Genomic DNA, 13,808 nt, shown 5'->3' on the forward strand with positions numbered 1-13,808 from the left:
ACCTATGAAATGTTCTTATGAAAAAGCAAAGAACATCCAATTCTGTATACCTTTGTGTTAAATGTTTGTTTTTATTGTGAAAAAAAGGAAAGCAGCTGTAACGCCATAAAGTCGCTTTCAAAACTGAGCTAAACTAAATGAAGGAGAGATATATTTTGGCAATATCCATCAAATCGAACAGAGTGGTTGGAAATTCAGGTTCTCTAACTCTCCATCTAAATCTAAACCAGTGAGATGTTTGGCAGAATTCTACAGGGTGGGCCATAAGTTTCCATTCATAGAAAAAAAATAAACATTTTATATTGGACAACCGTTTTTATTTTGGTGGGACTCTGTGGTCTTGGACCACTTCATGGTTGATCTGCAACATTTCCAATTTTCTGAAACTTGCATATAAGTTTTGCCACAGTGTCGTGTGTGACGCTCCCTCCATGTTTTCTGTTAAAGTTTTGTGCAACCATGCAACTGCTTCCCGATCCAGCCATCAGTATAATTTCAGTTCTTTGCTTTTCGGTCAAACGCATCTTCTTGGGTATCTGAAATATAAAATAAATATATACATTTTACATTTTCCTATGTATCGAAACTTATGGCATACTGTGTATTTAAAATAAATTTTAAATCTAAAAGAAAAAAACAAACTGATCATTTGTCTGAATCTCAGCAGCCATTCTCAGCTTTAGATTAAATCCCAGGCCATGTTTGAATTCATAAACATTTGGTGCAACTTGGTTTTAATAATGATAATCCGTTAAAGTATGTGCAGTGTAAATAATATTTTGGTGACATATCACCACCACACAATGTCATCCCTTATGTTTGTGTCTTTCCAAACCTGCCATTCTATTCATCACAGTTCACACACCAATGATGTTCTTGCATTTTATTAATTCACGTCTCCATCTTAAACTATTTTCCACAGATTCCAGTGTCTCCTTTGTTCTGTTAACGCTTCATATAAAGAGTTCAGTAATAACTCAGCTGTACTCCCTGGTGCACACATATAACTCCATGTAAACTTGGGTTAACCCCTCTTTTCTTCTTTTCCCCCCAGTCCCAACTCAAGAATTGTGAATGTATGTTCTCATATAAAAGATAAGGTAAGCTTTCATATGGTTTCAGCATATGAAGCTTATTTCACTCATTGTGCACCTATTGGTCTGCCTGTGTAACCCTGGCTTTCTCGGCTAGAAGGACAGCAGCAGCTGAAAGCAGAAACCAGTAAAGTCAGAGTCTGGATTATTTAAATATTTCAATTTTGATTATATTTACTGAATTCTGCTTTGAAATTGGTTGAATGTTGTACTGTTTCTCATGTAAGCTGTGACAGAGACGAGGTGAGTACACTTTTTATTCCAACCGAGTTAAAATTGAGGACAATTGATGTTATAAGTTGCTGAAAATGTCTTGCACTACTCAAAAAAAGTCTTGACTCATCTCTCATGTCTTTTTGATTTGCTTCCAATGAGCCAGTTTGCGAGACTAACATGAAACTATCAAATTATGGAGCTACATTGGGGCCATTACATTTGTTCAAAAGAAAAAAAATTAAACTGATAAAATCTGATACTGAGAAAAAACTTGACTCTGAAAAGTAGTTTGCAACTTTTTTTCAATTTACTTTTTTTTTAATACGGTATCTTGGTAAAATACTTGAATAGAGTCACTGAAAAGATCCAACTCCTTGGAAAAACATTATGATTGATAATTATGTCATTTAATAATCTGGATTTTGCAGAATTGTGAACCTTGAATTGTGCATGGTTGTAAAAAAAAAAAAGTCCTAGTTCCATGTTTTTCTATATTGGTGTCCCATCAACAAACAACAATAGTGGAATGAAGTTTAAAACAATAAAATAAATACCTTATAAAATAAATGCATTTTCTGAACATGCTAAAAGGTAAGACTTTGGGTATGGCATCACTTTTCAGGTTTTGTACTAAAACGAGATCTAAAACATGCATGAATCTGCAGAGATCTGGGGACAAAATTTCAAGGTTTATGGGTTTAAAGCAAAATCCTAGTTAACCTGAACTACTTTTGATAAGTTGCAGTATTTTTCTGGTTCTATTCAGCATAAAGTAACATTGTCAGTTAGTTATGCAAAGCAAATTAGATATAAAAGGAAAAATAAACATTGCCCAGAAGTTATTGGACAATTCTTTCCTCTGCCTACATTTCCCAGGGTCAGAATCAGAGTGCAGTGAATATTCCATGTATTGAATATTCTACCAGATGTATTATTTATTGCTGCCGACCATTATAATATATTGATTTATCCAGACCTATGGTGTATGACACTACTAAAAAAATAAATCAAATCTACCCCAGGGGTAAATCTTTATTTGAAGGAGTGTTTGTGAATGTTTATGACTGTTGTCATGAAGTGTCATTTGGTAAATAATGACACTTTTAATGCGTAGTTGACACCTTTAATGGACTTTTAATGTAACTTTGCATTAAAAGCATCATTATTGATCAAATGACATTTCAGTCATAAACATTCATGAATACTCCTTCATATTCATGACAGGCGTTTTGTCATGTTTATGACAGTGTCATGTCAAGTGTTACCCAACAGGAAAACAAAATATTTGATTACCGTATTTTCCACACTATAAGGCGCACCTTCAATGAATGGCCTATTTTAAAACTTTTTTCATATATAAGGCGCACCGCATTATAAGGCGCATAGAGTAGATGCTAAAGTTACGGTTGCTACCCGTCCCGTACAAATGTGGATGTGTAATAATAAAGAAGTGGTCCCCAAGTACTTTATATAGTAGGCTGCCCCAGTCATTGTTTTCACTCATGGTGTTGGTGTTGCGATATTGTGCCCAACTGCTTTCTGGGTAACACAGACCAACCGACACGCCGCCGCCGGACAATGGTCACCCATCTTCGTTCGCGCACAGCATGTTCGTGGAGAACGTGGTGCTAAATGATCTGCAGACGACCTGATTATCAGGTCGGTAGGTAGATAGGTCAGTCAAACTTAATTAACAAACCAGCGTTCTGACAACTATCCCAGCATGCACCGCACGCTTCTTCTTCTACGGGCAAAATGAAATCGGCGGCTGCTTACCGTAGTTGCTAGACCTGTTGTGGCTCAATATTGGTCCATATATAAGGCGCACCGGATTATAAGGCGCACTGTCGGCTTTTGAGGAAATTGAAGGTTTTTAGATGCGCCTTATAGTGCGGAAAATACGGTACTAATTAGAAGTTCCCTGATTAACTTAAAATGTGAAGTTCAAATTTAAAAATGCATTGGTTATATTTAATTGATAGGAATTGTTAAAGTTGCCAAAGGGGGAACGAGTAATTTTCTTAGAATTGCTCAAATTTATCTTTAGATTTTTTCCAATCTGCTTTGGTATGAGATTATCAAAATACAGTAAAAACAAATTTCCTATTTAAGGCTTTTATTTAAATATATAAGTAATTCTATAGGGCTCAGTATTAAAGCTTTCTCTGTTTATATTGTCACCTCTAGTTATGCCAACATCATCATAACTCTGTTTTTGTTCTTTAGGGGGATTTACCTTCTTCGAGCTGATGCAGCGTGGCGTACCCTTACACCTGATTGATAAATACATGAACGAGTCGAAGATCGTAGAGCAAGACAAATGAAACTGAAACCACTGCAAAAAGGAGCTCTAACTTTGCAAAACTCGTTTACCATCAGCGACCCTCGTCTCTCGTCTCTCTTTTTGGATCAGCACACTGACGGCGGATTGATGGGAACGGGATGAATGGATCGGTTCTGGTGGAGGGAGTTCTGGTCTGTGGTGTGGAATGCTGTGTGCATGTTTGAAGCTTGTTGTTGCCATAAAAACACAGTCATTTCATCTCATTTCGCTCCCTGTTTTGTTTGAAATAATGTATCACCTCAGTACCTACTTTAGTGTTTAAGAACAAGAAAAAAAAAATTTAAATAAGGAATAATGAACAGCAACTCATGTCTGAGGTATTTTATGTGGGTTTTTCTTGGGTTTGGTCAGTGAATGTGTTATTTTTCTTTGGGGAGTTCCATAGAAAAGAAACAGAAATGTTTAAATTATTGATGTTAATATGAATTTAAGAATGACTTCGGTAAAGTTGGAGAAAGAAACCTGATTTATTCTTTGACGTTTTTTTTTTTTTTTTTTTTCCTTGTGAGGAAATGTAGAAGTTTACTCACATGCATGACACCTAAACCTTTGAGTTTATTTTGGACTGATCAAGGTTCAACCATATGTGCATGCCTTTTCCTTTGTAATTACGAACCGCAGCTATAATAAACCTTCCAATTGCATCTGTCTTTTCTTGTTATCCTATCTTCTTTTGAGTGGATTTAATGCGTTTTCACAATTTGGTTTTGGGGAAACATATTCCAAAATACATTAATGAGAAGAACATAAACCTTGTGTTGGTTTTGTGTTAGTGTTCAGAGTTCATATGTTTTATAAAAATGATGGCCATGAATTCATATTTCTATGTTTGATAGTTTTAATTATATTTATCAACTTGTATTAGTGGCTTTTTAAGAAACGAGGCAAGTTAATCACAGTGGCAGAAACAAAAATGCTGTATCAGAAAACTAAATTTAACAAATTTAGATCCATCCATCCATCCATCCATCCATCCATCCATCCATCTTCTGTACACCCTTGTCCCTTAGTGGGGTCGGGAGGGTTCCTGGTGTCTATCTCCAGCTACAAGTTTAGATAAACATGTTAAATGTTTAATGAATAATTGCATATTTGTAAAGCTGTTTTACTTGACTGGAGTAAATCTCAGTTTATATATAAATATATAAATATATTTTGATTTTTTTATTTCACATATTTTGTCATTTTTGAAATAATAATTTCACTTTATTTTCCTTATATAAATATTTACCTAATAGCTTAACTGTAATTTGATACATGTTTCACAGAAATCATTAGAAAGTAAATTACTTCAGATTTTTTTCATCAGTTTTATAATAAACTAATCGGATTTTATTAAATTATGAAATACTTTTAATATTTTTAATTTATAGGGATATCTATAAGACATTTTTAATTCTTACATTTTATAGTATTTCCTTTTTCTAGTATACTGATGTATAGCGCACAATAACCATAAAATTTTTTATTTTATCATATTTTATTTAAATTAAATTCATGCTAAGCTTTTATATTTATTATTTTCTCAACACTTTTTTTTATCATTAAATCTGTTTTTTTAATTAATCTATTTAACAAAAAGGTACAAATATAGGCTTTATTGCTACGACTAAAAGCCTATAGTTTTACATAGTTGCAATATTACTTTAGTTGCCAGATTAAGTGTAAATATTAAATACTACACTTTTGCAGATGAGTTAATAAAATAGTGACCACAGTTCACCGGCATGCAGATTTAAATTTCCCGGTGCGCAGTCATGTTATTGCTCCGCTTCCTGCAGACTTGTACCTCGATCTGCAGCCTACAGACTATCGGCAGATTTTGGTTCCGCTACAGAAATGGCCTCGACTGCACCGAGAGCAACAAAAGCCAAATGATCTGCTCTTGCTTTGGAGTCGGCAGAGAGAACAATTTAACCATTTTGTAGGGCGCTGGCTTGGGGAAACCAGGGAGTTTGTTACGGTACTTTGAGGAGCGACGAGGCGGACGGATAATGCCACATTGCCTGTGGCCAGAGCCGCTGTCACCCGCACAACTGAAGCGGCTGGAGGAGCATAAATACAGCGCTTCGGGTCGCTCCCTGTTCGAACCTCCGTGCCAAGTCTACTGGAACTGGCTGGTCCTACAAATACCGACATGGGTCGCACCAAACACGCTGACTATTGTTGGACTCTTGATAAACATCCTGTCCACGGTGGTGCTGGTTTGGTACTGTCCTACGGCAACGGAAGAGGTGAGTAAATCGAGCTTAGTTTTCCACAAGGGCTCGAGCGCTGATCACGTTCGTACCGAACTACATTTAAAAATAGCCCGAAATAAATAGTTTATGACAGCCTTTCACTCTGTCTCTACTAAAAGATGAAAGTAAAAATAGTGTCTAAATCAGAAACGTTTTCCTGTCAATTCGGCCTATATAAGTATAATATAATTTGATATGTGAAAACAATTTCCAATTAAATCAATACCCTAATAGCGAAAGCTAACGCAATCGATTGTCTATTTTTGGATTTTTTTTTAAATAGGCGACTGCTTTTTAAAGAATAATATAAGCCGAATTAAAGACAATCACGCTTGTCTGTATCTGTTGTATTTATACAATATATAACGCTTTATTGGTATCACGCGGTGAGGATGATTTAAGTAGCTCCGTTTTGATTCAGCAGATTTGCGGAATAGATTAATGGTCGTACGTAGTTGGAAAGTTTACAGATTTTGACGTGTTGTTGTCTGTCCCCTCTCATGTGATGCAGGCCTGGGACAAAACCTCATTTAGGAACATAATCTTGTTTTAGGTCACCATCCCATAAGACCGTTATCATTATAGTAATGCTGTTGTGAAAACAACTCTCTAAAGACAGTGCAGACATAAGATCCCTAGTACATATATAGCTGAAATGCAGAAATAGGCCTTTGCAGCTGACCTATGATCCAGTTGAGGTGGGTGCATAGTGTCACTTTACCACAGCCATAAGACATATGTTTGTGGTTTATCAGAAAAAAGCACCTTTGACCGATCCAAGCATGAGAAAGAACTGATGAAACAAAGTCCATACAGCCTGCTGATAGTCAGACCCCAGTTAAAGTTCAGACATGTGCAAAAAGTTTTTAAACTTGTGTAATTAGTTTTTTTTTAAAAGCAAGAAATTCTGACTTCAATATCAGAACTATTACTTTAACCTTTTTTTTTTTTTAGACAATCTGAGATCAAGGTGAGAATTGTGGCCTTTTTCTTACCTAAAAAGTAATAAATAGTTTTTTAGAATTATAATCTTTATTGTTATCGCAAAAGTACAGCAAAATATTGTAATAAAATTCAGAGTCCATATTACCCACCACTAACTGGAACCACTTTTATAGTCAAACCTGAACTGGGAGGTTCTTTTAGTTCATATTGATCATCACTTTTGCCCTCTATATCCCTTATCTTTCTCTCTAAGATGTATTTTTGTCAAACAATGTGATTTAACTTTTCTATGTTCAACAGAACCAGATTGTTCAGCTGTTAAATATTTGTTTAAGAGCATTTCAGACAGTGTCTACTGCAAACATTTCTCTTTGTCTCGTGTTTGCTGCGCTAATGCAAACACTGCTTCAGGGCGTGAATCCCTTAAGTAAAAGTAACTATGTCACTGCATGTCTACAAAGGCTGAGAAGGAGTGGAAGAAACACTTTCACTCATTACGGATAACAATTAGTCAAACCAAACAGGCTTTGTTGACTGATAGTTTGCACTGCTGCAAACTATCTATGCTATCTGCTATGCTCAAGTTCATTTTTGTTAAAAGTACAGACAGATTGTTCATTTTCTGCTGCACACAATTTCCTCACCCAGACTGAATTTGTCTATAATTATCTTGACTTTAATGTAAATAGACGATTGCTCTTCAACGTATTGTGAATTTATTCGTGTCAGGCTTACCCATCAGAGACTGGTGGCGCAAACGCTGCTCTTGGTCAAGATGATTGGTCAGAAGTTAACTTCCTGTGCAGGTTAACCAATCAGATGTTGGAACCTGATAGCAAGTCAAAGTTAGATATCACATTATTTCACCATGTACTCCAATACAGGCACAATTACAATTAGATATGAGTCTAATTCTAGTTTCTAAAGAGACATCTGGAGTAATTAAAAAAAAATTCAAAGCAAAATCGGTGAATATTTAACCCCAAAAATATATTTTCGTTTTATTTTTACAGTAAACTTTCAGATTTACGACGTAATACAAATTAAGATATATACAAATGTCTGCAGTTTAAAGTGTCAAATATTTTAAAATAAAACAAAACCATTATTATTTATGTATTTCCACCATAAAAAGCTTTGGTGTTCATGCTGCGTTCAAGTTACTTGGAGTTGGTTTTGACGTCAAAATTCTAGATAAAAAGTCAGAATTTCAACATGGTGACGCCCAAAATTATTGTGTGTAATATCTCTAACAAAGATCATTTTAAGCTTTACTTTCTAGAAGCAAGCACCACTTTTAATCTGTTAAGTTTAGAGTTGCATGTGCAACATGTAACATTGATTTTAGACCCACTAAAATCAATCAGCGTCTTGTAAAATAAACCTGTTTCCACCACATTTTACGACTGTTGATGCGAAGAGCGGCCATGTTGAAACGCAGATTTTCTTTCTTCTGCTCCGTGTCTCCAGGCTCCATCCTGGGCCTTCCTCCTGTCTGCTCTGGGTCTCTTCATTTATCAGTCTCTGGATGCGATTGATGGGAAACAGGCCAGGAGGACGAACAGCAGCTCTCCGCTCGGGGAACTGTTCGACCACGGCTGCGATGCCGTCTCCACAGGTCCTTCAGCCAAAATCTCCAATTTCTGCTCCATTTTTTTTTCTTATTGTACACTTTGACAAGCAGAAAAATGGGAAGAATTCACGTTGTATATTTGTGTTTTCATGATTTCAGTGTTTGTTGCTGTGGGAACCTGCATTTCATGCGGAATAGGAAGATACCCAAACTGGATTTTCTTCTGTGGCTTCATTGGGATGTTTATGTTTTTCTGTGCCCACTGGCAGACCTACGTATCCGGGACCCTCCGCTTTGGGCTGTAAGTCATGCATTCATACAAAATATCACTGAAATAATTCTTAACTAATTTAGTTATCGATTAATCATTACTGGACTATACAAACTTAAAAAAAAGCAATTTGCTGCAAGAATAACTCACTCAGAGCAGTAATTAAGCCAAAACGGCACGAAACATAAATACGTTTTGCATCTAAGATAAAAAATAAAAAAAAAACATGTCTGTAAATATGTTTTATCAAAAACACAGTTCAAATTCTGTAAATATTGATTTTAAGTCTAACAGAAAAGGCTGAGCTTTTTGCATGTTGATGTTGGATCATTTGTCTCTTCCTTTGCTACAAATGATCACTAAAAGAATGCTGTTACTACATTTAGTCAATAAAATGTTGATTTTCTTATTTAAAAAAGAAATTTAAGTATTTGTTGCATCTCCAGATGAATTTCTAATGTTGTATAAAAAGGATTACATGAAAAATCTGCAGAAAGTAAAAAATGTTTTATCCAGTTAATCGTCAGAGTAATCTGAAACTAAAATAATCATTGGTTTCAGCTCTAAATGACAGCAGCAGTTAGACATTTTAGTCTGTCTGGCCTCATATATTGTTTTCCATCGACATTATGAGTAATTACATTTATTCCTCTGTCTGTGCTTCAACATGCTTGAGTAATTGGAGTTTACCTGTTGCTAATAAGACACTTATCAAATTAGGCAAACTTTAAAAACCTTTAGATTGCACCAGCCTGTGCTCTGCAGAAATGTAGCGGCCTGTCACAATAAACAATCTTTCTGGACGACAAATTGTCCCAGAAGTCATTTTTAAAGTAATATAATGGCGGATAATGCAAGAAAACATTCTCAAAGATAAATAAACTTTAAATTCTAATTTACATTTAACACTGGAACTGGAAGACATTTCAAATAAATAAACAAAACAACAGAAACAACAAATAAAATTAATTATGAAGACTCTGTACTGTTCTTCAAAAAAAGGGCTATTTGAAACCAAAAAACACCAGAGTGAAGATTGAAGAGAAAAACGTAAATTATGAAAATGAAAGTTATTGAGCTTGTTTCAATTTATTAATTGCTTATTGCAACAGATCTAGAAATGTAGATTGGCAACTTTTCAGTTTGATTTAAAGTGGATATTATTGAAGCTTGTGGATAAATGTAAAATTGTTGAGAAAGATCAAATTGTGTGTGCAAACAATGACTTGAACTGCTCTTCTCTTCACAGCGTCGACGTCACAGAGGTGCAGATTGCCATCGTCATCATGTACCTGATGTCTGCGTTCGGAGGCGTGAGCCTTTGGGAAATCGTGGTAACTGAGAACCTCGCTCTTCGTCCTCTCACATGCAACAACACTGTAGGCACACGGGGACGTTTCCGTGTCTCCAGAGTGAAGAACAGCTCATTATTTTCTAGTTTTAGTCGGTTTTCTAGCCTTTAAATAGAATTTGTGTTTTACTTTCACTCCGTGCTGCCTTTGGAGGCTTGACTTAACGTCATTGAGAGAAGTGCGAAGGTAAATATGGGTAGGAAACGCCGTGCCAGCAGGTCATCTATTGGACATGATCTGGCTCAAAAAGCTGATGATGTCTCCTGCATTTGTTTGTTTTTTGCTTTGCGCTGCCATCACGCTCAGCATGCTGTGGCTCGTATGTAAGGGAGCTTCTGGATGTCTAGCCATTGGATTAATCTGAGCCGTCTGTGTTTCCGTAGCTGCCTGTTGTAGGAATGCCGCTGTACGTTTTCCCCATCATGGGCATCATCGGAGGCGCCTTGTACTCCTGCTACAACTACTTCTATGTGATTCTGAATGGAGGCGTTGGGAAGAATGGCTCCACTGTGGCTGTAAGTGGCAGCTGCTGGTCATAAATGAGGTGTTTTAGCACTGATGCTAACAATATTTATTCCTTTTCAGGACACCAGCGTCCTGACTCCTGGTCTGCACATCGGCCTTGTCCTCACGCTGGCCTTCATCATTTTTAAGAAGTCATCCAGCCATCTGTTTGAGAACCATCCCTGTCTGTACCTGCTGACCTTCGGCATGGTCATCGCAAAGATCTCCAACAAGCTGGTGGTGCGTTTGGTGTCTCCAAATCACCTCAAAAATGCTAAAAGTGATTTTTTTTTTTGGTGACATTTTATCGCATGTTTCTCATCTGCAGATAGCGCACATGACCAGGAGTGAGTTATATCTTCCAGACACAGCCTTCATCGGCCCTGGCCTCCTCTTCCTCAACCAGTATTTTAACAGCTTCATCGATGAACATATAGTCCTCTGGATCGCAATGGTAAGTTTTAAACTAAGGGACAATAGATATTTATTACTTAAAGGATTATAGCTCTGAATCAGTTTTACAAATCTGAAATCAGTCCCACAGTTTTCTACAGTTTAGGTGTAAAAACAATAAAAGGAAAAATATTTGGATTTACCAATTTTATTCTGATTAAAGGTGATGTATTAAGCTTCCCCAAGCAAGTTAATGTAAAGACGTTCATTTGTACAAAATGAGAGTTTTACCTATTCAGATGATAGCACATCTGAATAGGTTTACTATTCAGATGATAGTACAACAATATTTCTAAAAACAATAAGCAGACATGTGTGTGTAAACTTACCTTCTTGCAGGAAAGTCCCAGGTGTTTATTGTAGCAAACACAAATCCATTCCTACTCAGACGTTCTTGCTATGGGACACAGCTGAGTTTTCCCTGCAAAAAACAAGCATCATATCTGAAGGATAAATCTGAAGTTAAACAATTTCTCAATAATTTTTAGAGTATTAATAATTACACTCTTGTATACCATGCAGTAATCAAATTTAAGTCATAATTACTGATAAAAATAATCAACACAATAAAACCCAAAGTACTTCAAGGAGATATCAATGAAACATTGCTACTTCAATATAGAATATAGTTTTAATTCTGACTTATTTTTTTAACTAGTTGTATTAATTAGCTGGTCTATTCTGAAATTAATGTTAAAAGTTGTTATTTTAATTCCCAGGATACTAACGTTCAAGCTAAAAGTAAAGTTCATAGAATCCTACAATTAAAGTTAAGCTGAAATCTATTTGGCTACTCAATTGAGGTTTTTTGCAGAATATTGACAAAGTTTTGCACACATTTCTAATGAAAATGCAGCTGTTGAGCAAACATGTGGCGACAGTGGGAAGAAACAACTTCCTTTAAACAGAAACAAAACTCCACCAGAATTAGCTGTTTATGTACTGCCATTCGTTGTGAAAGGCTGAAAAAAAGTTGTTTCGAGGATAATAGCTTTTCGAAGTTAAGCTATTAGCAACTAGACCTCATTTTTCTCCTTTCCGTCTTCGTAGGTACTTTCTCTGGTGGATCTGATACGGTACTGCACAGGCGTGTGCCTCCAGATCGCCTCACACCTGCGCATCCAGGTGTTTAGCATCACGCCGCAGCCCAACGCCCACCGTGACTGATGGGTTGCCCGGCGGGAGGAGGCGGGAGGAGACGCAGATCTCTCCCCGCTGCTGAAAGCAGACGCCGACAAACTCGGCGAGGAAAGACCCTTGACCCCGAGCCACTGCAGCCTTGACAAAGTAACCACCTCCGATTAAAAAAAACTGCCTCACTCAGAAAAAAAAGGAACAAGTGAACCAATCCAACACTGCAAACCAAAAAAAAGAAGAAAAAAAAAACAGCTTGAAAAGCTGTTGGGGAATTAAATGGTTAAAGTTGAAACCAATCTAATTTAATTTAAGAATTGGTGCATGCTGTCATGAAAGTCATTGATTTTTTTTGTTATCTCAACCAAAATACCAAATGTTATTATATTAAACCATTATTTGTTATTAATTTTAAATCATGACGGTTTATTTTTTTATAAATTCTCCATAGATTTGACACTAAAACCAAACATCGATGTGTTCTGAAACTAAATGGATTGCCCAATGAATTTATTTTTCTAAATAACCCATTGTTTATTTATTCAGTGTTCCAATGTGGAACAAATCAGGGCTTTAAAATTAAAACATTTTAATTCAAATGAAGTCTTCAATGTGAAGTGGTGGGCTGTCAAAGGGCTCTGTGAAGGGGTAAGAGTCACGTGTTGATGCTGAAAATGACGACAGGACCTTTTTTTTAGGTTATTCCACCAACATCACTCTAATTTAAAGAGAATTTACTCACCATTATGTTTAGTTAATAAAACATCCGTACGCTGGTATTTGGAGTGCTGTCGACTCATGAAGCGTTAACACTCGACTCGTTCTGCTTTCTCATTTCTTCTCCCTAAAGGGCTAATATGTGATTGTGTATGATTGTACAGAAATCAACTGAATACGCCTTAAATATTTTTGTTTGTAATTACTGTTTTATGAGTATTTAAAGCAGATTTGTATGTTTTTGTTTCTTTATTTTCACTAAGGTTTGCCAGATACAGCAATAGTTACAATAGAACTGGAAGATTTTTTGGTTTTATTTTTAACTTTTCAACTAGATGAGTGAATTTCAGTTGTGTTATTTGGTAACGTGGTTATTAGTAATTGTATATTGACTGATTATCATGGAAATGTTGTACTTTGACTCATAATTTAGGTGCACTGGGATCAGAAGGGATTTTTCCAGAGGCTGTAAAATGCCCTGGATTTTATTTTGGAAAACTTTCATCTCACGTTCTGCTTTTGCACCATTATAAGCCAGACAGAGGAGTGTGTATTAACACACTATTTTGCATCATTTTCAGATGAATGTTTGAACTATGCATCGACATGTAATTTGATTCCAATCACCTCATTGTACTGTTCAATAATACAAACATTTCTAATAACAGATGTGAATGAAAAGATTGTAATAAAGATCATATTTTTCATCGTTTTCAGTGGTTTTGTTAATCTTGGGAAATTACTGCATAAAAGTGTTTGTACTCTGTTCAGATTTACAGCTATAGTAAAAGATCTGCACTGGGAAACCGACCAATTTAAGTTAAATTGACCTATTTACCAATAATTATGCTGTAAAATTTCCAGATGGCTATTAAAAGTGTTTTCTGTGCAATTAGCGTAATAATTTAACCAAACATTAGTGGTATTAGTGTGGTAGTAACTTTGCCCCTATGAGGATATATTTG

General features: G+C 35.9%; 2 protein-coding genes and 1 long non-coding RNA gene across 17 annotated transcripts in view; 2 read left to right on the plus strand and 1 right to left on the minus strand.

Moving 5' to 3' along the window:
- Positions 1–4,304, plus strand: part of mybpc1 (myosin binding protein C1) — a 31,622-nt gene extending 27,318 nt beyond the window's left edge. For 14 of the 15 annotated variants that reach the window (XM_008400509.2, XM_008400511.2, XM_081603683.1 and 11 more), the window contains one exon: positions 3,537–4,304. In XM_008400509.2, the coding sequence (XP_008398731.2) occupies positions 3,537–3,634 (98 nt within the window). In that variant the 3' untranslated portion in view covers positions 3,635–4,304. Of the gene's footprint in view, positions 1–1,054; positions 1,101–3,536 lie in introns of all 15 variants that reach the window. The other variant, XM_081603687.1, reaches the window with a different exon arrangement.
- On the minus strand, positions 452–11,410 carry LOC103459174 (uncharacterized). Its single transcript, XR_532688.3, has 3 exons — positions 11,322–11,410; positions 7,575–7,668; positions 452–536 (listed from the first exon to the last, which is right to left on the minus strand). It is a non-coding gene; the product is annotated as an uncharacterized LOC103459174 (long non-coding RNA).
- On the plus strand, positions 5,431–13,555 carry chpt1 (choline phosphotransferase 1). The gene is made up of 8 exons (XM_008400506.3): positions 5,431–5,888; positions 8,310–8,457; positions 8,572–8,713; positions 9,933–10,017; positions 10,419–10,550; positions 10,621–10,779; positions 10,868–10,993; positions 12,043–13,555. The coding sequence occupies exons 1-8, from the start codon at positions 5,649–5,651 to the stop codon at positions 12,157–12,159; spliced, it is 1,149 nt and encodes a 382-aa protein (XP_008398728.1). The 5' UTR covers positions 5,431–5,648; the 3' UTR covers positions 12,160–13,555.
- The last annotated feature ends 253 nt before the right edge of the window (positions 13,556–13,808 follow it).

This window comes from Poecilia reticulata, chromosome 23 (genome assembly GCF_904066995.2).
Source record: "Poecilia reticulata chromosome 23, P_reticulata-male-v2, whole genome shotgun sequence".
NCBI lineage: Eukaryota > Metazoa > Chordata > Actinopteri > Cyprinodontiformes > Poeciliidae > Poecilia > Poecilia reticulata.

Bases quoted from the DNA above. Each gene is read 5' to 3' on its own strand.
- chpt1 (XM_008400506.3), top strand. From the start codon at position 5,649: ATGCCACATTGCCTGTGGCCAGAGCCGCTGTCACCCGCACAACTGAAG. The intron at 8,714-9,932 runs GTAAGTCATGCA...TTCTCTTCACAG, and splicing joins GGGACCCTCCGCTTTGGGCT to CGTCGACGTCACAGAGGTGC. The intron at 10,551-10,620 runs GTAAGTGGCAGC...ATTCCTTTTCAG, and splicing joins AGAATGGCTCCACTGTGGCT to GACACCAGCGTCCTGACTCC.